At 41.9% G+C, this 25,489-nt stretch overlaps 1 protein-coding gene across 1 annotated transcript in view; it reads right to left on the bottom strand.

The window, feature by feature from the left end:
• LOC311057812 (replication protein A 70 kDa DNA-binding subunit-like) overlaps positions 1-25,489 on the bottom strand; it is a 76,233-nt gene that overhangs the window by 39,045 nt on the left and 11,699 nt on the right. Inside the window, exons 7-10 of the mRNA XM_084074910.1 lie at positions 16,761-16,884; positions 12,049-12,151; positions 10,340-10,408; positions 7,297-7,495 (exon numbers count right to left, since the gene is read on the bottom strand). Coding sequence (XP_083931036.1) covers positions 7,297-7,495; positions 10,340-10,408; positions 12,049-12,151; positions 16,761-16,884 — 495 coding nt within the window. The remainder of the gene's footprint in view (positions 1-7,296; positions 7,496-10,339; positions 10,409-12,048; positions 12,152-16,760; positions 16,885-25,489) is intronic.

The following is a 25,489-nucleotide window of genomic DNA, read 5'->3' as shown; positions in this document are numbered from 1 at the left end:
AAAAAAAAAGGACGATCTGCTTCTAAACTCCGCCGATTTTCGCCGTTTTTTTTCTCACGCTGTTAGATAAAGCCCACAAGGTTGGTGCCCTGTGCTGCTGCGCTGATTTTATCCGCCAGATTGGGACGTTCACGGCATATTTTGCACCTTTACGGTGCTTTCATCATTGGTGACGAGTACCTCTAACAGCTGTTAACGCGTGCACGCAGCGAGCCAGGCAATGCGAGGCGATGCGAGGCGACGCGAGTCATATCTCTACCCCTCCGCCTAATGGCTGTACTACATGGGGCCGACGGGTGCTTTAGAGTGATTGTGTGAGTGTGGCTTCAGGAAGTAAATTCCTAGCCTCGATCTCCAGGCTTTTATTTTTTAGTTTTGCTAAAAAATAAAAGCTTGGAAATTCCTGTCCCAGCTGTTGGTGCGCAAAAGCGCCTCGCGTTGCCTGATGTGGTGCGCATTTTTTATTTTGGGTGCGCATGCGCACCTGCGCACCAGTTATGTGCACCCCTGTATATAACATCACAGTACATGGTCAGATATGAATATCACTCATCTACAATAAGTGCATTAACTTCACCATACACATGAGTAATCAATACACCGTTACATACAAGCTGCTCAATAACATCAAACACAAACCAATTGCTCCACTAACAATCACTGCAGCCTTGAACTGTGCGAAAGCGGCTTAATCGGACATCACAGGGCCGACCGCGGATGCGTGGCGGAACCCTAATGGCAGTGCCTGTGAAATACACATGGCCAAACAATTTACAGACCTGACGTGCTATAAGGTGCTTAAACATATAAATGCGCACACCAGTGTCAAATGCACTCTCACATGATACATGACATTACATCACATATGAAATATAAAGGAAGTGTGCTTAAGGCAAGCAATGTAGGAAACTGACATGAAAGGAATGTGTGATCAATCACTGTCAATCAAACCAGCCACAGAGCCAAAATAAACATATTGCTGAGGACCCAAAGGAGTGCAGTGTCGAGTGTGAAGCACATCGCATGAGCAGCTCTCCAGAACTGGCCCACTTGGAACGGCCACATTCATTGCAGTTATTATAAACAATAATAATAATACACAAATAATAGTACTATAATTAAAAAGTTACAAATAAATGAAACAACATTTTTGGGCTTTTCTATGATGTCTCGCTAGACGAGATTGAAATCTCGACTATGAACGTCAGATCTCACCGGGGAAAAAAGCTATCAAAATATGAGATCTATCCCAAGGCCTTTTGGCGCGCGTTTTTAGCTGTGGGGGACCCGGGAAGGAGTTATGAATTTTCTATACTGTACCATTCATCCTAGGATATCGTAACATTATAGAAAAGGTTAGAAGACCGTGGTCCAAAATTCCCCTTTAAATGGCATCCGAAAGGCAAATGCGCTCTGCAAGTTTCAATGCAATCTTCCCATTTTATCTTTTGACATTTTGTGTGCAACTGGAAATCTTGGCCTAATGGTTTTGCTAGAAGACGGACGGACGGACGGACGGAAGGACAGACAGACGTAGCCATCTTTAAAGCCAGGTAGTAAAAAGTATGACAGGAAGGGGAAGTTTTACAGTCATATGCTTCTTTTACTATATTGATTGGTGAATTGCCTTCAGATGTAGTTTTACAAGATGCCAGTAGCCAGTTGATACCAGATCATAAAAATGGTAAAGATCCCACATGGTGGGGAGTTGACACTTGGTGTCTAACGGCAAGTCATTACAGGCAGAATGACACCAATTCCACAAACATGTGATGCCAAGAACCTCAGCCCCCACAGTCCTAGTCACAACAAATGCACACACTCCTCAGTCATGTTCCTTGTCACGCTCAAGGCCACAACACTTCATTCAGGATTACTTGTGCTGAAGAGCAGCTAACGCGCGGCTCCGAGGAGGAAATGAATCCGGGTGATGATATAGCCTAGCATGGCTGACATTAAAAGATGCGAAAAGACGACGGGGTGGGAGTGCTGGAACATGACCAAAACCATTTTGTAAAACTTTTCTCTTCGTCTTTCAAAACCTCATTTAAACTTATGCCGTACACAACAACGTCACTTAATGAAAATAACTTATTTTTTAAGTAAAAAATATATTTTTTTCCATTTCATCTGAAAAATTTAATTTGCCTTAACTGCACCAACCGTTTCTTAAACTATCCCTCTCGTCTCACTAAATTGCCCCCCTCCCCCCCACCACCTAGACAAACGCTATTCCTCTAACCCAGTGGTTTTCAACCTTTTTCGCGTCAAGGACCCCCAAATTGACAAATATTAGCCCAGGGACCCCCATTTGAAAAGATATGCCAGGGACTCAACCATTTAGATTTCTTGGGGGTCCCAATCTACACTGTATCACCATCATCAGTGTTCATTTAACTCTGAGAGTGTACAAATGGAACCAAATGGACCCGTTCCATTTGTACACTCTCAGAGTTACAGACATATAAGGGTCAATTTGGTTGCAAACTATTCATTTGGCTGGGGACCCCCTGGAACCCCCTCAAGGACCACCGGTGGTCCCCGGACCACTGGTTGAAAACCCCTGCTCTAACCCACCCTTGTTCCCTGTCTGTTGCTCTCGCAGTCTTGCTTAATTCCATTATGATCGAGACGATGTCATTCACCTCTGAACTCCATTATCACCACGGGAGCACGCTGACAGCTCTCATTACCATGTTATAATCCCCTATTTAACAACGAGACAGGCAGACAAGAGAGAGACGGACGAGAGAGGCGGTTTGGTGGGGCTGGGTGGGGGGGGGGAAGGTGGAGAAGTCAAATGAACTGCAAATAAAAGGTTGATTTATACTTAATTGCAAGTGTTGCACGCCGAAAATGGCACATCTACAAGCTCACAACACGTCACACAGTGGCATGTTGCATACGTGAAACTGGGGGGTTGAATTCCTCCATGGTGCTTCTGGCTTGGCCGGGCACTTCCAACAAACATAATTGACAGCGTTCACTGGTGTGGGGGGGCCTGCCTGCAGGGGAGGGTGGTCTCTGTTAAATAAAACACTTGTAAACATACGTTTTTTCAACAAAAGAAATTCCACAAGAGGGCGCTCTAACACAACTTAGGAACGATCCCTGGACGCTATGAGAGAAGGAATAGACGGATGTGACGTCATCCCAAAAAAACGTCACCGTCGTCCACTCCTATATTAGGATTTGTAGAAAAGCACATCTAGCTCTGATTCATTTTAGCAACAAAATGGCCGATCGTGGATCGAGGAGACCCTCCCCCAACCCCCCAGACACGTGTTTACTTCCGTGTCTACAACGTGGCTTCTGCGGCTCTCCAAAGATCGTCAATTTAAGGTAAAAAAACGCTGGCACCCTCCCGTTCAAACTCCTCACGGTCGGGTGAAAATACCATTAAGCAGCTGGTGACTCCATGTGTATCGAAGGAGGCATATTCTACACCTTCCTCAAGAGCAAAGAGTACGGGTCAGCTGTGACATACGCAAACACAGGGGGCGGGGGTGGGGGTTGGGGGGGGCGGGTAATTGGCAATGACTAGATCTGAGATAAAATGAAAACATCCTCCTCTGCCTTTTGTTCTGTTCTTTACAGCTAGTCACAACAAAAGCACAGCAAGTGCCAATTACCAACCAATTACAAAGACTAACACTCAGAAACAGCAGGCTGCCGCTGTCACACTGGTACATTATCATAAGGGATAGGCATCATGGCCAATTTATTGTACATGTGTACACAGTGTTTTTGCGGTCATCTGTGGTTAACCGTGGCGTGACGTCATATTTATACAAATTAACACAGAAGAGCACCTCACGAGCTTTGGACAGAGAAACTGCATTAATTATACAATACTGTGTAGCACAGTTATCATTACTTAAATGCAGAGGACAAAGACAACTGTCTCATTACAGAGTCTACAAGGTGAATAGCATCCAAATAAAGTATTTTTCTGGAAATGTTTTTTTCACTGCCTTGTGCTTTCCTAGTCGTCTTTTTATCCACTACAGTTTCAGAGCAAAGTGTTTCCTTTAATTTAAAAGACAAGTCATTAAAAAACTAAAGTGACACTTAAAGGGATATTTCACTTTCAAACATGTTCAGGGTCAATTTAACGTATACTCAAGCTTTTGTGTGCACCCCAGACAGTTTGCTTGATTCAGTATTTAGATATTTATAAATGTAATCAGACATGCCGCCTTCCTTTTTCCATGTATTCAAAATTTGTGTTTTATTCAACAAATTATACAAAATACATGAAAAAGTCAAAAAGAAAACACAGCCCCCTCACGCATTAGAAGGACAATATCAGTCAGCAGAACCAGGGACATGTTTTAAACATGAGTCTAAAATAGAGTTTTAAGTTACAATGGGTTTATATAGGAAGGGGGCGTGTCTTATCAAATATCTAAATACTGAATCAAGCAACTTAAAAACTGACTGGGGCGCCCACAAAAGCCGGAGTAGACGTTAAAATTACCCCCCCAAAAAAAAAAAAACATTGAAAGTGAAATATCCATTTAACTGGGGTATATAGAATACATAGTGGATCCCATGTTAGAACGCAGTACTTGTAGAACTAATGAATGTGTTAAATCCAGTCTGAGAATTGCCGACAGTCACTCAGAGAAAAAAAAAGAAAAACAGAGCAAGCGTGTAACATTACTGGAGTATTGTATGACTTACAATTAAATAGCATATTTTAATCATTTACATTATACATCTTAAATTCTTTGTTAATCAGTCCTAAACTGATATGCGATTTATTTTCATGTACATGGTTACCTGTGTACGCGCCCCAATCCCTAATTGTGATCGTAATAAGACTGAGCATTGACCGACTCAGAACGAACCTCGATAGCCAATTTCAACCCTTATCTATACCAGGACTTGTCCCCAATTTACCTGCCTTGGAGATAAGACACCGGTGGAAAGCAGGAAGAGTAGGCACCCCAACTAACCTTAAAAAAAATACTGGGATGAATATTTTCCCTTTTTTTTTAACCCATTCAATCCGGGAACGCAGGTCTTCTAAATCCTAAATGGTTTCTGAAAAACGTATGTTGCAATAATATCAGTGGTGCTCAAACTTTTTCATGTCAAGGACCCCCAAAATTATATGTATTTGGCTGCGGACCCCCATCTCAAAATATTTAGTTCCAGGGACCCTAGCGTGACCCTCGGTGCCACGCTATGAGCTTGTATATCTGCTATTTTTGAATGGCCAAAGACATCTAAAATGACACAGATGTGTTCCCGGATTGAATCGGTTAATCCCTTTTCAATACTTGATGTCTGCATTAACTTGTTCCCTGACCCAGTGAAAATGTAGTGAATCCACGTGATCCGCCAGAGTCTGCTAAATGTCAGTGCATTTGCCTAAATCATTTCTTATCTATATGAAGGATGTCTATTCATTTTCCCACCAATGCCATTATTATACGAGTGAGTAAACTCTAAATGTGACCTGCTCTACAAGAATCAATTGGACGTATTTGAAACTAATCTGAGAATTATCATTTTGAAGCTCGTAAATGAAGGAAGGAAGTAAGGAAGTAAGGTACGGACGGTCTCTCAATGTTAAATTATCACTGAGGACTTATATTGGGGTCCCAGGAAAACAATTAAAAAGATTTCTTATCTATATAAAAAAAGGATATATAATTTTCTCACAAATGTCATTATTATATGCAGGAAGGAAGCAAGGATAGACTATACAATTAGAAATCTCTTCTGCAGAGTGTACAGTACATACAGTATCTCCCCATAGATGAGCTTTCTGCTGCATCCAAGACCTTTATGTAGAACAGGTGGTAGCAATTACGGAAGTGCATTTATTTCTCCTCCATGCTGCATTAGTACTGCAGACAATTCTTCTCAGATTGTCATCGAGTAAGACCAAATTAGCATAATAAAGTCCCACAAGACCCTAATGTCTGACAAGCATCCAAACAACTCCTCTTGGGGACGAGGTAAAGGTAGTGGTAGTCACAATGCACGGTGCCAACAATGCAGTTACAATGGACAACACACTCTTTCCCACACACACACACACACACACACACACACACACACACACACACACACACACACACACACACACACACACACACACACACACACACACACACACACACACACACACACACACACACACACACACACACACACACACACACACACACACACACACACACACACCACTAGCAAATCGGCAAGGTTTTAACCCACTCAATCCAGGAAAACCCATCTACAAATGTCCTTCTAAATCCTAACAGTTTTCTGAAAACTGTATGTTGCTATAATGTCAGTGGTTCTCAAACATTTTCATGTCAAGGACCCTTCAAATTAAATGTATTTGTTCACGGACCCCCATCTCAAAACATTTTGTTCCAGGGACCCCGAGAAGCAAAGATTTGAGTACAAATGTTCGCTTAAAAAAAATATATATATATATATTCAAAGATTTGCACAACTTTTCATGATATTTCAAAAATAGTAGATCTACAAGCTCATAGCGCGGCACTCGGTGCCGCACTATGAGCTTGTATATCTGCTATTTTTCAATAGCCAAAGTACAAAATAATGGCTATAGCTAAAATCTAAAATGACACAGATGTGTTCCCGGACTAAACGGGTTAATCATACAAAGCAGAGTGATAATTTAGCAACTAAAACATTAAAGTAAACGTTCCAATGTTGTTGTACTGTGCAGTTGTGGGCTACTGTGCTGTAGTGGGTACTAGAGAGAGAGAGAGAGGCGTCCTGGGAATCAGAAGGTCACCGGTTCGTCCAGACTGTGAGGTCGTAAGTGTCCCTGAGCAAGACACTTAACCCCCCTAACTGCTTTATTAATAGCATCCACTGCCCCTAACGTTAGGTAGGATGGGTAAATGTAGAGGACAAATGACATGCGTGTGCAAATGTACCCTGTCAAGAACCCCTGGGGGGCAACGTTTATTATTTTAATTATCAGCACTCACAGAATACCTCTTGTCTAATCATCAAATGACTCCACTGGAACTAACTCTTTTATAATTAATTATAAAAAACATATTTGAGGGCCTTGAAAAATGACTTAAATTTACACAATTCATCATACACAGGCAGGCATGCATGCGCACGCACATGCACACACACACGCACACACAATTAAAACTCATTATTTTTCAAGGTTTTAAAGATTTTTTTTTTCATTATTTTATGATACATTATCACTAAAACCTTAAGTGTTTTGCCAATTATTTGGGGCCCCACTTGCAATATCCCTTACAGGTTGAGAATCGCTGCTCTTACCAATAATGGCGTCGGGGTCCCTGTTCTCTAGCTCAGCGATGGGCACAAAGTCACACTTGAGTACGGGGACGTTCAGGCCTGTGTCATCATCACAGGGCACGATGGTGGTGGTGCTGTTCAGCGTCATCTCGTAGTCGTTCTTCACTGTGGTGTACTGCTTGTTGGCTGGCTTTAGTGTTCCCTTGGAGAGAAGGTACACCTGGAGACAGGGGGACGGAGGTTCCAGATGAATTTCATTTACTGTACCAATACTGTTGTGACTTGAGAAGAAAGGGAACTCTGCCGCGACTCAGCCAGGTGAAAGTAGCGTTGATTTTGATTCAGTTTTAGTCATAGTCTTTTGAATCAAATTCCATTTAGTTTTAGTCATATTTTAGTCATCTGAAATGTTTTACTCTTAGTCTAGTTTTAGTTGACTAAATATCATAAGATTGTTTTTGGCGGTGCCTTGGTGGCGTCGTAATGGCTGATTTTACACTTGGTTGCATGCTGAAAATAGCCGATCTACAAGCTCACAACGCGTCGCAGCGCGACGGGTTGTGAGCTTGTAGATCTGCTATTTTTAGAGCGCAACACCCGAGCGCAACCAAGCATAAAATGACTTGTCTTTTAGTTCTACTGGATCTCTTCTCCACTGGTCCCTCCACAGGAGCGGGAAAACAACAGCCTCAAAACGTAGAACACCACACTGGAGCATCTCGGACAATAAGCCTCTTTATTAATGTGCTAAGTATAATAAAAGACAAAGACTGACGTTCCGATGGTACTGAATCTCCCTCAGAGGAAGATGCAGTAGCATCGAAACATCAGCCTTTTATTAGCACCTTAATAAAGAGGTTTATTGTCCGAGCTGCTCCAGTGTGTTCTTCTACGTTTGATACTGGTTTAATCAAAAGATTTGATGAAAAGGCTCATGTATATAATACTATACATCATTGACCGGAGTCCCCCAGGGCTCTATACTTGGTCTGCTCCTTTTTTCCTTCTACACCAAAGCCCACCCTCACACACTAGCCTACTACATGCATTTACCTGACTTTGTGCTTCCATTTAGGCTGGTACTTAGCCAAACGAAATGCCACCCAAACAGCTAAAGAGACCCCATTGGATAAATTATATACATTCCCTTACGCAAGTGAGTTTTATGACCCTCGGATACCACAATAACACCGGGAGAACGTTAAGGTCTTAATAAGACATGCTGGCTTGTCAGCACCATCAGCTCTCTAATTCACCAGAAAATAGAGTCGGCTGCTAAATATCCAAAACAATTTAAAGTCAATCTGTAAGGCATTTACTAACCTTTTCACCCTCCAAATATCTTCATATCCACTCTCTCGCTCTCTGTCTCGCTCTCTGTCTCATTTTACCCACACAGACGCTGAAGGTGAAACTAAAGAGATAAGTACGGCTGCAACTATCGATTATTTTCTCACAACGATTATTGTGAGATTCTTTTTTATTAGATAGATTTCCCCCGAAAATCATTTATTTTATTAAAATGTATAATTTTTTATATTATATATATTCTGATATGAAAATAGCCGATCCACAAGCTCAACACAGGATGCATTGTGAGCTGGTAGATCTGCTATTTTAAAATCATTTCCCTATAATGACATGCCCAAAAATAGGGATGCCAGGTTGAAAGTGGTTAGTGCCGGCAGCCAGGCACGCCCACACACATCGCTCTGTCAATATGTGGATCAGCAAGGAGAGAAGGATTCATTCTTTTATTTTTCTTTGGAAGGCAGCAGAGGGCACAAATTAAATGTGGGGCTGTCGAAGTCATTGCCAGTGGTTGCTACCTGAGCCGGCGGGGGTATGGCACGTGACGGCTGGGGTTAATTGAGTTATTAAGCTCTGTTGGCTGGACTTCGGCCCACAGAAAAGCTACGCTGAGCGCCAGCATCTCAACATGTGTTTCTACCGGTCTGTAATTAAATGGGTTTCGTGCAGGACATGCACTGGGTGGAGAGTTGGACCTCCTTAGTAGTTTTGACAGGCGGGTCGCCATCTCCCTTCAAAGCCCCAGGACCTCCATCAAATAACTTAACCTATTTGGACCTGAATGGACAGGCCCCCCGTTATATTTCTGACATCCTGGAACCCTACACGCCTGTGCGTAGCCTCAGGTCCTCAGATAAGGCCCTCCTGGAGACCCCCACACCCCAGCTCATCTCAAAACGGTGGAAGGGCTTTTGCAGTCCGGGCCCCTAAGCTTTGGAACGCCCTACCTGTTGACCTAAGACGTGCAAAATCAGTGTCATCTTTTAAAACTCTTCTGAAAACCCATCTATATGCTAAGGCTTTTTCTAAAAAAAATCCTGCCACTTTTGTTTCATTTGAGTATATCTGTATGATATGTCTGTATATATGTATCTGTATTATACATATATACATATACATATACACGCACACACACACCCCCACCCCCCCACTGGTGTAGCTGCCATTTGGGTCTATTTGTACTCTTTAATAGTTAAATGAACATACAGGATTTTACTGTCACTTTGCAGTGTTTCCCCTATCATTGTATAGTGGGGATGACCCCCAGCGGTTCATAATTATGTGCAACAGAAACTTCTAAACATTACAGCAATCAAATGCAGCAGCGACTTAAAATATCTATCTATACATTCCAAAAATGTATACATAGATTAGATATCTATGCATTAGATATTCCACCTCACCAGGAGAAGCTGAAGGATAATTATCACAGCGGTTCTCCAAGTGGGGTCCGGGGACCCCCAGGGGTCCAGCAAAACTATTTACATGTTGGCTATTAAAGAATAGCAGATGTACAAGCTCACAGCGTGTCACTTTGTGCCGCGCAGCGAGCTTGCACATCTACTATTTTCTAAGACAATTTGAAAAATCTCAAAAATGTTTGGAAAATGTTGAATAATTTTGAATGTATGAACACAAATCTCCTCAAAAAAACATTTTCAGAAGGGGGTCCGTGGCCGAATACATTATCACTTTGGGGGTCCTTGACATGAAAAAGTCACATCTGTGTGGATGATGCATGGAAGCTGCTCACCTTGCCCTGCTCCACTAAAGTGAAGAACGTGTCCACTTCTTTGTTGAAGGCTGTGACCCGGATCTCCCCCTGTCAAACACACAGTACACACTTAACCACAGGGGACCAGGGCTGACACTAAAGGTTGCCTTATTGTCCGGGACAAGTAAAAAAAATAACATTCAGGCAAGTGAAGCTGGCTTTTCTGGTTTCCCCAAACAGGCAAGTATTTTATTTATTTATTTTTCCCCTTTTAGAGTGTTTTTTAGGGACTGGAAGCATCCTTCTTCTGTTGGCTATTCACACCATCTAAGATTTATCTGTCCATAAACACGAATGAACGTCCTCGGGCTCTGTTCAGAGTACTCTCTCTCTCTGTCTCCCTGTCCCTGACACGCAAACATATGCAACCAGCTGAAAAATGTGAGTGAGCGAGAAAAAGTGATTAAAAGGCATTTATATCAAACCAGACTACCCTGACACACTGAGCAGTGATGTATTTCAATGTGTCTGTAGGTGAGCGAGTGTAACGACCCACCCGAGTATGTGTGTCTGTCTTGTCTTGTCTGTCTGTGTGTGATACTTTTACTTAAGTAAAAAAAGGTGAGTACTTTTTCCGCCACTGCTTTAGCTTGGTGCAGCAGAGGTATTCTGAGGAGTTGTTTACACTCCTAGTTAATTTGATTGTTTCAGGCTAGTCTCAATAAGACAGGCATGAATACATATGAGGACAGTTTAACAAGATTCAGAGTCAGACAATATTTAATTCCCAGGTAGCTACACTGCATACAGCCCTGGGTTCTACCAAAGTTCAGCATCGCTTTAAAGAGTGAAGTATAAACTATCAGACGTGAGGAGAGGCTCACTTGTACACTAAAGCAGTGGTTCCCAATTTGGGGGTTGGGACCCCCAGAAAGGTCCCCAAATTATTTTGGGCGGTCCCCAGATGATTAGCTTAATGTGCAAAGTTGTTTTCTCAATCAACAGTAAACAAATCAACATACAGTATAAGTGCATACATCTGCACATTTCTAAAGTTACAATGTAATGACTTTTAAGACCTTTTTTAATACCAAATTGCCAAATATTACTTAAGAAAGAGGCAAACATTGTGAAAATAGCCAATCTACAAGCTCATAACGCCTCGCACGTTGTGAGCTTTGTAGTTCGGCTATAATTTCACAATATTTACCTGTGGAACCGAGTCAAACTAAATAAAATGCCTACAATTTCAAGTGCTTCTCAGGGTGGGCGGTCCCCAGTTCAAATATGATTATTTTGGGGGTCACAGCCTGAAAAGTTTGGGAACCCTTGCACTGAAGTACATAAGCACACTCACAAATGTGTAAGTATGCACACGTGCGCTTTCGTGTCATGCCCCACACATCTGTTTTTATTTTTTGGGCAAGTGGACGTGACTGTTGGGCAAGTACAACATGACCTGTACTTGCCCGATGGGCAAGTGCTTTTCAGACCGTAGTATCAACCTCTGCAACCTCTGTTGTCCCAATTTTGGGCATGTACTGTAGTTGTAGTTTTTTGGTTTAGTGGTTAAATAACACAGTTTGAGATGGAGCAGTTGTAACAAAAAGGAAAAATAATAATAATAATAAATATTCACAACTATAGTGTAGACCTTTTCTAAAATCAAAGTTTACACAGTGCTTTATAAATAAATAATATTGATGACTTTCACTGACACCTTATATGTAAGAGTCTTCTGTACTCACGCTGTCATCCATGAGCTCAAAAGAGAAGAGCTTGCCATCTCCTCGAGAGTTGCTCCAATTACGGACACTGCTCTTGTTAGTGACCCGGGCTCTGACAGTCCACCTGGGGAGACAAATAGAATGTAGGCATAGTTCTCTTCCTGTTACGACTGCTTTGGTCAGAGCACTCAAAATGAGTTTGACCATGATTCTAGAGATATTTATAACATCTTAACTATGATAGTAAGGTAGTTAAAATCACCTTCATATCGGCATAAGAAAGACCAATCGGTGGTCTCCCCTTCAATCAGTGATACACGATCCAATCCAAACAAGTCTAATTGAACCCACGCTGGGCATAGCAAGACCTAGCCGGTAGAGTGTCTAAACAGAAGTACCGGTATTCGGTGGAAGCACCGCCCATGGAAATTACATTGAGGCTTAAAAAAATCAGTTTACATTCTCCTTCAATGAAGCGAGTGTGGTGATTGGTTGAAAAAGATTGTTTCAGAGGGAAATACATACGACGGATGTCGCGCCCCTTATTGACACTGTCTGCATTAGGTTGTGACCAGGCTTTTCTCCTCGGAAGTGAGTAAAAGCTGGGAACAAGGCTAAATTGACACGTTTTCTTCACCGATATGTGGCCTCCTGTATATTGGTCATTGTTTGTATACTGTATGTCTGATGAAGGTCCCATTGTGACAGAAAACTATTTATTTAGATTGTCTAGCTAACATATCCAAAAAGGCCACTGGCAGAACCGTCTTGTCGTCTTCCCTGGCATTGTTCTACACGGTGAGCGAAGCATACATACATCACATCCTACCTGTGGGGACGGCTCACTTGGGAATCTCAGCATATTCATGAGGAATATATCATTAATGTCCGCAAGCCTGCCATGGAACTCAAGAGAAAACACTTCACTTGGAAGCAGTTATCGTCCCCACTCCCCATACGCCAGATTACCACCTTCAAACTACATGTAGAGCCCAGAGTTTAATATTTCCGTGGCCTCCATATCCAACCTGTACCCACCAATATGAAGTTATGAGGGCAGTTTGTGAACGAAGCTGCACTATGTGGAGTCACATTGACAAACGGGTGCTTGTGGGCAACAACAGCTAGTGTGGTGACGGTCTACAATCTACAGCCACGTTTATACAGAGATCCCGCAATAATGGTGTGAAGAGGAGCTGTCATGAATGCCTCTGTGTGGGCTTTCACATTGCACGCACCATCCTGGAGACATATAACACAACATTAGCTCTCTAATGCTATTAGACAGCTGTTGTCAGTAGATTTTATAAGATATTTGAACTATATCCTACGCATTTAAATCACAAAATACAGACAGAATATGACCGCAGACAGAGCAGTCACACAGGCTCTGGTACTGAAGCATTTTCCTTCACTGAATGGCTGTTTCCCCAAAATAAATAGAGCATGCTGAAGTTGAACACTGCACCAAGTTGTCAAAAAGATCATTCCAAAGTTATAAAAATCACTTTCTATAACATCATTTCACCCTCATCTCTCCCTTTGTCTTGTTCACTCACTTGCTCTCTTCCTCTCTCAAGCACACAAACATGAGATGACAGCTGTCGGTAGACATATTTACGATAGCCTACACCAGGGGTGGGCAACTTTGATGAATGATGGAGAGGGCCACTATATTTCCACACTCACTCTGGAGGGCCACATTGCATACACTGTCTCTCCGTATTTTCACTTTTTTCGCCATTCTATGTCACACAAAAGTAGCAAAAATAGCAGATCTACAAGCTTTTACAAGCAGGGACGTTATTAGCAATTAAATAAGAGGATGAAGTATAGCAGGCCAGTTGAAGGTAAATAGTAAAGAATGCCACAGAGCAAAGCCTAATTAAGAAAAACTTTTCCTCAACAAAAATGAATTTGTTTTCAACAAAAACAAGTAAGTGTTGGCAGTTTGGCACGACTCGCCAAAGCATAAATTAGCCATAATGCTTAAAAGGTATAATAATAATAATACTTCCTTTTCTGGTAAATGAGCATCCAAAATCACTTGCCATAATAACACTGTATACAAAATTGGGCAAAAGAACAATTACCGTGGAAACTACACAAGCGTCTTTTCAGCTCCTTAGGGAAAACAAAGAAAAAGAATGAGGAGGACAAATATAACAAACAAAAACAACAACTTCATTTAGCTATTTTCAAAGACAACTAGGTGTTGAGCAATTTCCAACCCGTGGGTCTGCTTTAAAAGGTGCTCCTTGCCCCCACCCCCCTCCCCCCTCCCACAATAACCAGCCAAGCATGGCGGGTTATTCAGCAATGAGCTTTTCCACTGTGTTGATAATTGAGGCAGTGGAGGATATTCACACCATAACTTTGCCAGCAATTAAATCCCCTATCATGAGAACAGCTGCTGGCCCCGAGTGAACCTCGTTCCCTGCTCCGTATGGATAAGGCTGCTACATCAGGCTTTATGGTGGCTAAAAACCAATTATAGTCTCCTCTGGATGCTATTACTTAACAGCGGTAGAACAGGATGAGAGGGCCATACAGAGACGTACATAAAGGAGAACGTGTTGCTGAGACCGCCCCGCAGAAACCTATCCAAGTCTCAGTGTCTACTAGTCTGTCAAATTCATTTGCAAAAGGACCCTTAGTTAAATGAACGCTTTACTGAGTATACGTACTGACATAGAGAAACAAAAGCATGTTCACAAAGGAAACGGTATGTGCACACACACACACACACACACACACACACACACACACACACACGACACAACTGTAATCAAACAGTAAACAAAGCTCCATTGCTGAAGTAATCCGTTTAAGTGGCATTAGCTCCTTCCAAACTTTCAAGTTAGAAGAGTCATCAGTTTATTACAACACCTACGGGCCTAGTTATCTCCACAGCTTGCAATTTCAGACTTCATGGCCACGTTGTCGTGAGCTTGAAAAAACTGTTTTTGACGGGACACCTGTGGCTCAACAAGGATGACGACTACACCATCCAGTGCTTGTCTCTCTTTCTGTGGCTACTTTTTAAAAGGTCACAGGGAGGGTGTTAAGCCTAATGAAACGATAAGAAAGGGGTTGGGTGGGATGGCAGTAAAATGGATTCCTGAAGGAGGTGAAGTGATTGTGAGGAGGGGAAGGAGGAAAAGAGCAGGTCAGGCCAAATCCCCACCGGGGGCAAATAACCGGGAATCAAAAGACTATAAAAAGAAAAACTCAGCAGTACCAGCCATTAAAATGAGTCGGCTTCTGAGGACATTTCATTTAATTTCCATGCAAATCAACCGACTACTGTGCGCACACACACAAAACCACACACAAGTCTCCCCGTTGCGCAAAGAAAATACACAAATGCACATGCATGTATAGCTGCAAAAAACACTGCATACAAATGTGGCTCTTGCAGAAGTCAAATTGTGTGCCATCTACACAAATACTGTAGCCTACTGCACCAATGCACCACCCTCAAGAGGGATCGGATGTGTTGGATATTTCTGGTTTTCGTTTCCCTCCAAGTCACAAGGAATGGTGGAGGAACCAGTTAAAACCACAACCACATCAATACTAGTGTTCCTATTCTAAGCATGTCATAATAGGCTAACATTTGAAGAAAATAAGTGAACAAGTGGCAGATCAACAAGCGTTGCTTGTCGATTGCCTATTTTCGGCAAATAGAGTTGGTGTAGAGGAGGAAAAGGAGGGGACCAAGAATAGATTCCTGTGGGACACTGGTCAACAAAGTTGTGTATATACACAAGTCAAATTATTTACTCGGGTCAGTGGAAATAGTGAAAATAGCTGATCTATAAGCTCACAACTTGTCACATTGTGAGCTTATAGATTGACACTTTTCACTATCATATGAAATGACCAAAATAGGGACAACAGATTGAAAGTGGTTTGATAGTTGTTTATGCTATATTATTATTTGGCATCATTACATTGAAGAAGAGATAGGAATGTCCACAGCTGCTGCTGCAGTATTAATATAGGACAGATACAGACAGGAAAAATTACAACAGTTTGTATCTGATTAATTTCACTAATTTGCGCATATACTGCTTAATTCCTTGCTGAACATCAGTATATACATAAGTTAGTTGCTGTTGGGCAAAAACCTTGCACCTCCCTATTTCGTGGGGAGATACATGTTTCTGTTTTTCTTCAAAAATGAATACCCTCCTTCCTTGTACTAGAGTCTTGCTCAAAAGTAGCAAAAATGGCAGATCTACAAGCGTGTCGCATGCTTGTAGATTTTTTAAACAATTTCAAAGTGAAAGTGGCTAAATGTGTCGTTGTTTTTGTATATATTGAACCAAATAATTAACAGGAACTTGTGAATAAATAATAACTACATTGGATGACAGGTTGTTTTTTAAATTTCCTGAAAAGTCACGCTTTTGGACACACAATTTTTCCACCCGACAGCAACTATATTAGAGTTGTTCTGATACAGATACCAGTATCGGAAAAGCTGCCGATACTGCCTAAAATTGCTGGCAGTGGCTTGGCAAATTATGATTTATTTCTGTCAGTCAAAGAGTTAATGGAATTTTTGATGTATTCCTAGATCAGCGGTTCTCAAACCTTTTATTTTGGGTCCGATCCGATACGCAAGTTATGGGTATCGGTAAGGAAAAAATGGTGTCGGTACATCTCTAAACAATATACAGTACAGACAAATACAGGCACAGAATCAAGCAGGCTCAGTAACTCACTTGGTCTGGTAGGGGTTGAGACAGGCAATAGGAATCACTTTAGTTGGAGAATCAGGTGGAGCGTTACGAGGAGGAGGGGTCTTCACCGAACCTCTGCCACGGCCCCGGCCAGGAGCAGGGGATTCTGGGAAACAGAGTTTATACACTTGAGTGTCGTAAAACTTTGCATACTTTGTTTTTAAGCCATCAAGACCTGAGGCCGATTCTAAAAATGCTTTCTAAATCCTTTTTTTACATTAAAAATATTAAAATATTAAAATATTAAAATATTAAAACATAAAAATAAATAAAAAGTATACACAAAAATGTAAAAATGTAAAAGTTTTAACATTTAAAAATTTAAAATTTTAAAATTAAAATTAAATATAAACATCTCAAAATATGATGTTCCAGAGAACCCCAGTAGCAAAGATTTTAGTTACAAATGTTCGCGTTAAAAATATACATATTCAAAGATTTGCACAAAATGTTCACGATTTTTCAAAAATAGCAGATCTACAAGCTCATAGCGCGGCACTCGGTGCCGCGCTATGAGCTTGTATATCTGCTATTTTTGAATAGCCCAAAGAAATCTTAAAATGACACACAGCTGCATTCCCGGTCTTAATGGGTTAAACTATGTCCATCGATCGGAGAAATGTCTCAAACAACAGTTTTGCACTTGCGGAGAGAGAGAGGAAGAGATTTGTGTTTGTTTTGTGCAATTAAAAGACACAGTAAACCTATCAGACATATTTTAGTGCATCACTTACATTGTACTTATACTATTGCAGAATGATTTATTTTGGTAGTATCCCATAAACATTGATTTTGCAAACTTTCTCAAATGTAGATCCCAGGCGTATTCTCCATGTATAGGTCTTTGGTCTGAATATGTAAAAGAAAATAAATGAGTTGAAAGCCAATAAATTATGCAGTTTGTAGTCTACAGTGTAGCCTATACTGTATGTCGCTTACTCGCTGTTATTATTATTATTACTGTGATGGTTAAAGCTGCACTATGCGTTTTACAAAGACAAATGGCTCCAATAATAACTCACAAATGCTTAGACACGATTTCATATCTGGCTACGTATGCAATAAATCTCCGGAAGCAAACTGAACTCACAGTAACTCAAGTATATGTTTATTTGCTTTGTCGAATTTAATAGGCAAATAGAAACACCACCGCAGAGACAGTCATATTACATCACCATCATGGTTCCAACGATCCAATTTATGAGACAAATAATTTGACACCTCATTTCTACACGAGCTGAATTAGAAACCATGTTTCCTTCTTCATTTCCAATGTGTTTCAACGCCTCCGACTCTGCACTGCAGCGTGAAGCTCTTGCAACTGATATTTGGCCTGTTGATGCAGTGACAAAGCAGCAGGAATACCAACACGGTACAGGGGTCACAAGTTCACAGAACATACAATCCAATGGATTTGATAATACACTTGAGGTTGCACTCAGTGGTGGAAAAAGTACTCACATCGTTTACTTTAAGTAAAAGTATGAATACCACATTGCAGAGATACTATGTTACAAGTAAAAGTCCGGTATTAAAAATGTACAACAATTTAGGCATCAACATATACTTAATGTACCAAAAGTAAAAGTACTCATGGAATGTCCCATTTCACAAGTTTTCAAAAGTATAAAAGTCCTTTGAGATCTACAAGCTCACAACGCGTCGCAAAGCGACACGTTGTGAGCATGTAGATCAGCTATTTTCAAACAGCCAAGTACATATGCAGCAGGGATGAAGTGGTTTTGTAATATTAATCAAAAACTAGAAAGTAAGAAAGTAACTTAAGTTTTAAAATAATAGTGGAGTAAAAGTAACATATTTACTTCCGAGATGTAGTGCAGTAGAAGGAAAAGTATTGAAAATTAGAGAATACTCCATTAAAGTAAAAAATACCTCAAATTTGTAAAGTACAGTACTTGAGTAAATGTACGTGGTTACTTTCCACCACCGCAGTACACTGATATTGGCCTCATGCCAATGGCCACAGTGCATTGGTGGCAATACTACAATTTAAACTCCTGTGTTACGGGTCAATTTGGTTACATTTGTGCACTCTCAAGAGTAACAAATGGACAAATTAACAGCGAGGAACAGTATAGCAGGACCTCGAGCGCATTATCACTATCATACCAGTAGTATTATTAATATTTATAATTACAAAGCGAAGAAAACAAAAATGACTTTGTTTGCAACAGCGGCTGGCGGCCGTTTGTTAGATCAAAGGTCAGATGAACGAGGCGGATGTGTTCCGAGTGCTTTATTGTGAGATTTTGGCACTCTAAATGGAATGCCTCTCAGCCAATAATACCTGAAACGAACTGTGGTATGGCCTAAAATACACAGTAGACAGCAGACACCATTCATAGTTCAACACATTAAAACCTGGAAAGCCTACAGCTCATTTTTAGATGCTAGCGTTGGCTATTCAAAAACAGCAGATATACAAGCTCACAGCTTGTACATCTAGTATTTCTTTTTTAATTGTTTTTATCTTGAAAGTGTGAGAACTACTTTTTTCAGAAGGCATTTGTAGAATCAGCCTCAGGTCTTTAACATTAACAGGGATTAACAGAAAGTCCCCACAAAGTACCGCTGAGACCACCGGCACAGCTGCACAATATCAGATCATTCCTCATCTTCCAGGAACGTGAGGTGAGAACTCAACCTACCCTGAATGAATAAAGACTAATAAATCATAAAACCTCTGCCATGTGCATACGGTCAGCCAAGTGAAGTCATGTGTGTGTGTGTGTGTGTGTGTGTGTGTGTGTGTGTGTGTGTGTGTGTGTGTGTGTGTGTGTGTGTGTGTGTGTGTGTGGTAGCACACCCTGCCGCCCCCCTCTCTTTTTAGCATGTATAAACAAACAGCCAACAAAAAACAGTTCCACAGAGAATTATGTTCTTGTTTTAAGCTCCTGTTGTGGTTCACAGCAAACACTCACCTCTTTAAAACCCTATGTTATGTGTGTGTGTGTGTGTGTGTGTGTGTGTGTGTGTGTGTGTGTGTGTGTGTGTGTGTGTGTGTGTGTGTGTGTGTGTGTGTGTGTGTGTGTGTGTGTGTGTGTGTGTGTGTGTGTGTGTGTGTGTGTGTACACACACGTACGCGTGTGTCCATGCGTGCATAGGCGTGAGAGCAGTCCTTGGGGAAATCACAGACTTAGCAGCTATTTTCAGGCGAGGGGTAATTAACATCAATATTCATACACACACGCCACCCGAATGGAGGGATTCGGAGAAGAAGGGAGGTAGAGGAGGAATATAAGTGAAGGGAGAGAGGCAGAGGAGAGACGGGACAAGATTGAACAGGAGAGAGAGAGAGAGAGAGAGAAATAAAACAAGAGTGAGGAAGAACAAACCCTCGGACTGCGAAAACACAACATTGCTCATTGTCTCCGCCAGGCGGACGGCGGAGGTTTTCGTTCGCATCTCTCCGTCCGTCCGTCTGTGTGTCACCCTAAGCCTAACCCATTGAGACCTGAAGCCGATTCTACATGTCTCCTAAATCTCAACATTATTCTGAAAAACGTATGTTTCTACATCAGTGGTGCTCAATCTTTGTCATGTCAAGGACCCCCAAAATGATATGTATTTGACCGCGGACCCCCATCAAAATATTTTGTTCCAGGGCCCCCCCAGAAGCAAAGATTTGAGTTAAAAATGTTCGCTTTAAATAAATATATATTCAAAGATTTGCACACATTTTCACGATTTTTCAAAAATAGCAGATCTCGGCGCTAAACCTTTCTAACCCTCTTGAACCGTAAGGTCATCAAATCAAAAATGATTTTCCCCTGCAAAACGCGCAGGTGGGGCTCATTTTGCACAACATGCTACAAGCAAACGCTGGACCGATCAGCGGGAAACTTTGCATGCACACACTACTAGAGGTCAGGGTTAATGCCTGGGAAAGGGGGGTATTTTTGTCACAAGTACATTTACTCACACGTGAAATACTGTATGTCCTCTGCATTTAACCCATCCTAATCATTAGGCGCAGCGGTGGGCGCTATTTATACAGCGCCCCAGGGAGCTGTTAGGGGTTAAGTATCTTGACTCAGGGACACTTTGACATATAGACCGCAAATGGGGGGGGGGGCAAACCATGGACCTTCTGATTCCCAGGCGGCCTCTCTACCCATTCAGCTATGGCCGTCACTTACAATGTCACATTCATATTACACGGAACGAGCTGAGGTCTACTCGTGAAGGATTTCTTTATAACGGTCTCTACTTCGCCCACAATGACTCTACACGGCTCTCACCCATCCAAAAGGAAAAAGGAAGTTGGCCAATGAGAAGACAATTAGGGAGAGGGCCCCAAAGAGACAGGAGCTAATGAAATGAGGGACTGCACAACCTCTGAACTCCTCCCAAACGCCACGCCTCCTCCCGCTCCCTCGGGTCTGGTGATGCCAACAACCTCCTGGACATCCCCAGGATAAATAAACTAACCTGGGGTGACCTCCTGGACATCCCCAGGATAAATAAACTAACCTGGGGTGACAGGGCCTTCTCGGCGGCCGCCCCCCTCCCTCTGGAACTCACTCCCAGCTCACATCAAAGATGCCCCCACCCTGGCCACGTTTAAAACTAGAACCAGGAGACCTGGTACTGCCAGACCCCTCGTGGTTGAAATCTGAATGGCCGGACTTCGCATGACATGTGTGCAGAGGAAAAGGGGAAAAGAGGGACAAAGGAGGGACGAAAGTGTTCCTCAAATCCCCCCCTTTTTTTACCTTTACTTCTATAACCCTTTTTTTAAAGATATTTTTGGGGGCTTTTTCTGCCTTTATTGATAGAGATAGTAGACTGACAGGAAATGGGGAGAGAGAGATGGGGAGTGACACGCAGCAAAGGTCGTCAGGATCGGGACTCGAACCCGCGACACGCTGTCAGGCTGGCATTGCAGCCTAGGGTGCCTGGACCACCACGCTGCGGCCTAGGCCAGCTTTTAACCTTTTAATTTGTTTTTCCTAATAACGGTTTTATTTTGTTGCCGTTTTGGAAGGCGACTTTGAGTACTCAGAAAAGTGCAATATAAATTGTATGTATTATTATTATCATTATTATTATTATTATTATTAGTATTACTACAAGGGAGCCATTATGGGTCCATTTGGTTGCATTTGTAGTGTACACTCTGAGTTAGGCTAAATTAACAGTAAGGATTTTACTGTTTACCGTTCCAAGAGTAGCTTTGGTTTTCTTCTTTTTTATAACTTTACCCTCAAAAAACACATATTTGTCTAAAACAGGGGTCTTCAACCTTTTCAGGCCAAGGACCCCCTAGCTGAGAGAGAGATCAAGCAGGGACCCCTACTCTATATTGCATAAAATTGTGTTTCAGATTAAAGTTTTTTTTTCTACTTAGTCTGCTATTTTTTCCCTCTACACCTATAGCCTCTTTGCCAAAAATAGCAGATCTACAAGCTCTCAACGCCTCGCAGCGCGAGGCGTTGAGAGCTTGTAGATCTGCTATTTTCGGCTAATGTTCCCCTCAGAAAAGGAATTCTAGGGTTCAAGTGGTTAATGTAAAAAAACTAAATCCTATCACACAAAAATTTGGCGGACCCCCTGTTGAAGACCCCTGGTCTAAAATGATCTATGGTTGATTGGCTGAGTGTGTGAGTGTGAGAGAGACAGAGTGAGTGTGTGAGTGTGAGAGAGACAGAGTGAGTGTGTGAGTGTGAGAGAGACAGAGTGAGTGAGTGAGTGAGTGAGAGAGAGAAACTAAAGTGTAATGTACAGTATAGATGTGTGGTGGGAGTATTGCATGTACAGTACGTAGGCTGCCTGCTCTTCCAGTTCAAGGCCTCATGAATATTGTGACTCGAGGCTCCTCATGAAGAGAGAGAAAAAAGTGAGAATAAGGAGAACAAAAGGAAAAAAGAAAAGCTAGCAGAGCTAACCTGCAAGGAATGGTTGGCGATGAATAATGAATCGTTTTTTTCAACTGCATTTCAGCAAATGTAAATATCTGGTCAGAATTTACATGCAGCAGCTCCCACTGGTAGCATTCTGCAGGTTATCTGAATGACAACCGTTTATTAACCCATTGAGACCTGAAGCCGATTCTACATGTCTCCTAAACCTAAATCCCAACAGTATTCTGAAAAACGTATGTTTCTATATCAGTGGTGCTCAATCTTTTTCATGTCAAGGACCCCCAAAATTATATGTATTTGGCCGCGGACCCCCATCAAAATATGTTGTTCCAGAGCCCCCCAGAAGCAACGATTTGAGTTAAAAATGTTCGCTTTGAAAATATATATATTCAAAGATTTGCACACATTTTCACGATTTTTCAAAAATAGCAGATCTACAAGCTCGTAGCGCGGCACTCGGTGCCGCGCTACGAGCTTGTATATCTGCTATTTTTGAATAGCCAAAGTGTAAAATAATGCTTTTTAGCTCAAATCTAAAAATGACAGTTCCAGGTCTTAATGGGTTAATATTTCAACGCGAACACAGACACCTTGCTTGGAGTGACAGTGCAGAATCCTTGGAGTACACACCTCGGCAAGAGAGAAAGAAACCTTATTTTTGTTTCGTACTTTCTGAGAACAATCAGTTGAAATGATAAAATATTTTGAAATAAAAGGTTTTTAAAAAAAAAAGAAATTAGACTTGAACGCTCCAATGACATTCCAACATCCCAACCCATTGAAGGCAACCTTGAGGACCAAACACGACATACTTAGAAAAAGCCTAATGATGGTTAATGAATGCCTAATGTCTAATGAAAAGCCTAATGATGATGATGATTGTGATCGTATTATTGCTTAAAGGGATAGTTCACCGTATCAATTACTTACTTGTAGTCGCATTTCTGATCTAATACTTCAATTTCTATGCGCCAATCGTCTTAACAAGAGCAGGACTATATTTAAAACGATCATTTATAAGCCGGACGGCAGTAGGCCTCCCAGTGATTACACGGTTGTTTTGGAGTTTATTATTTTTCATTTGGTTACACTCCAAAGAGTTAAATTATCATTGTAAATTAGCGCTGGAGGGTTCCCTGTTGTTCCATCTGTTGTATGGAGCCTACAAAACAAAACAAAACAAGCCCACAGAATTGGTATTAGAGTCAACAAACTGTGTTCTATTTACTCCTGAGTCCCGAGGTGACATCTCACTAAGCGGGAGGTCCTGCTCAATCATGCTGCGAAGGTGGAAAAAACACAAGCCCCCGCCTTGGCCTGTGTTTTTGACAGCTTGATTGTAAAAGACTTAAAACAGTGGATTTAAAAAATAACAAATATCAAGCTCACAATCTTGAAAGTGTTTGAAAAAGATGTGTAATTCTTTTTTTAACACATAATTTTCAGATGGGTTTCCGCAGCCAAATACATCCTGGGCACGAAAACCGTTTGAAATCCACTGATTTAGAAGGCATTTGTAGAATCGGCCTCAGGTCTTAATGGGTTAAGTGAGTGTTTCCACAGTACGTGTAGTGATGAAGAGGTGATTAGTTGAACACGTGAACGAACACTTTTTTTATCCCATCGCAACACCCAGCGGCCAAAGTGAAGCGATTTCAAGCGACTTTCGAAAGATATCTCGGTGGGAACGCAGCTTGAGTTTCAGTTACAGTAGGCAGAGACCGCTCTTCACTGACACCAGATTTGCACACTGCCATACGCCGTGTTCCCATATGTATTCCCACCGTCTACTTGTTTCACAGAGCTGGATCATGTATTTCATTCGCTTTTACATCAACCCCAAATGAGAGCGGGCACTGTGACTGGTTTTACTCCTGTGATGAACAAAAAACAGCTGACTTCAAAAGATATGCTTAAGAGTAATGACTAACAACAACCTTCACAGAAATGTAGTGGAGTACAATATTTATCTTTGAAATGCAGTGGAGTAAGAGACATACATACACAGACACACACACACACACACACACACACACACACACACACACACACACACACACACACACACACACACACACACACACACACACACACACACACACACAAACTCAAACAATGCACTCAAGTAAATGTAATTGGTTACTGTCCACCACTGCATCCAATCATAACACAATTTAGATTCACACAGTACATGCGGGAAGTGGTCAAGTGTTTTGGGTCAAATGTGTGTGAAAACAGAGTCATTCTGCGCTGGTGCAGAAGGCTCATTCTCAGTCATTAAGATCAAGGCTCTATGTGGTCAACAGAACAATGGCATGCAGCAGTAGAGACACTTTGTATCCAGAGGGATCTCTGAGGTAGCTAGCACGCACACGGATCAAAGGAGAGAGCGAGGAAGCACTCTGATGAGCTCCTTAATGCAGCGCTGAGTGTTGAGGCAAATTACTCTCTCTCACCTTCTGTCATTTCCTCCCTCTCTCTGTCTGTCTCCCTTTCTGTCTCTCCCCATACCACCCCTACTACCCATCTCCCTCTTCACATCTCTTTCTATGTCTCTCTCCCTCTCCCTCTCTCTCTCCCTGTATCCCCCTCTACCCATCCCTCTCTGTCTCTGTCTTTATGAGGGGCCTAAACTCAGCGCAATATTCATGAAGCCTTGAACTAGAGGTACTGCCGGCCTACACAAGCCCCAACACTCAAACAGCACACGCACACACACACACACACACACACACACACACACACACACACACGTGCGCGCACGTGCGCGCACGAATGCACACACGCACACACATACACACACACTATGCCCAACACTCATTATAC

This window comes from Gymnoscopelus microlampas (genome assembly GCF_963454915.1).
Source record: "Gymnoscopelus microlampas genome assembly, chromosome: 12".
In the NCBI taxonomy this organism is placed as follows: Eukaryota; Metazoa; Chordata; class Actinopteri; order Myctophiformes; family Myctophidae; genus Gymnoscopelus; species Gymnoscopelus microlampas.
Note: the sequence above shows the minus strand (reverse complement) of the source record. Positions and strands in the feature narration are given on the sequence as shown.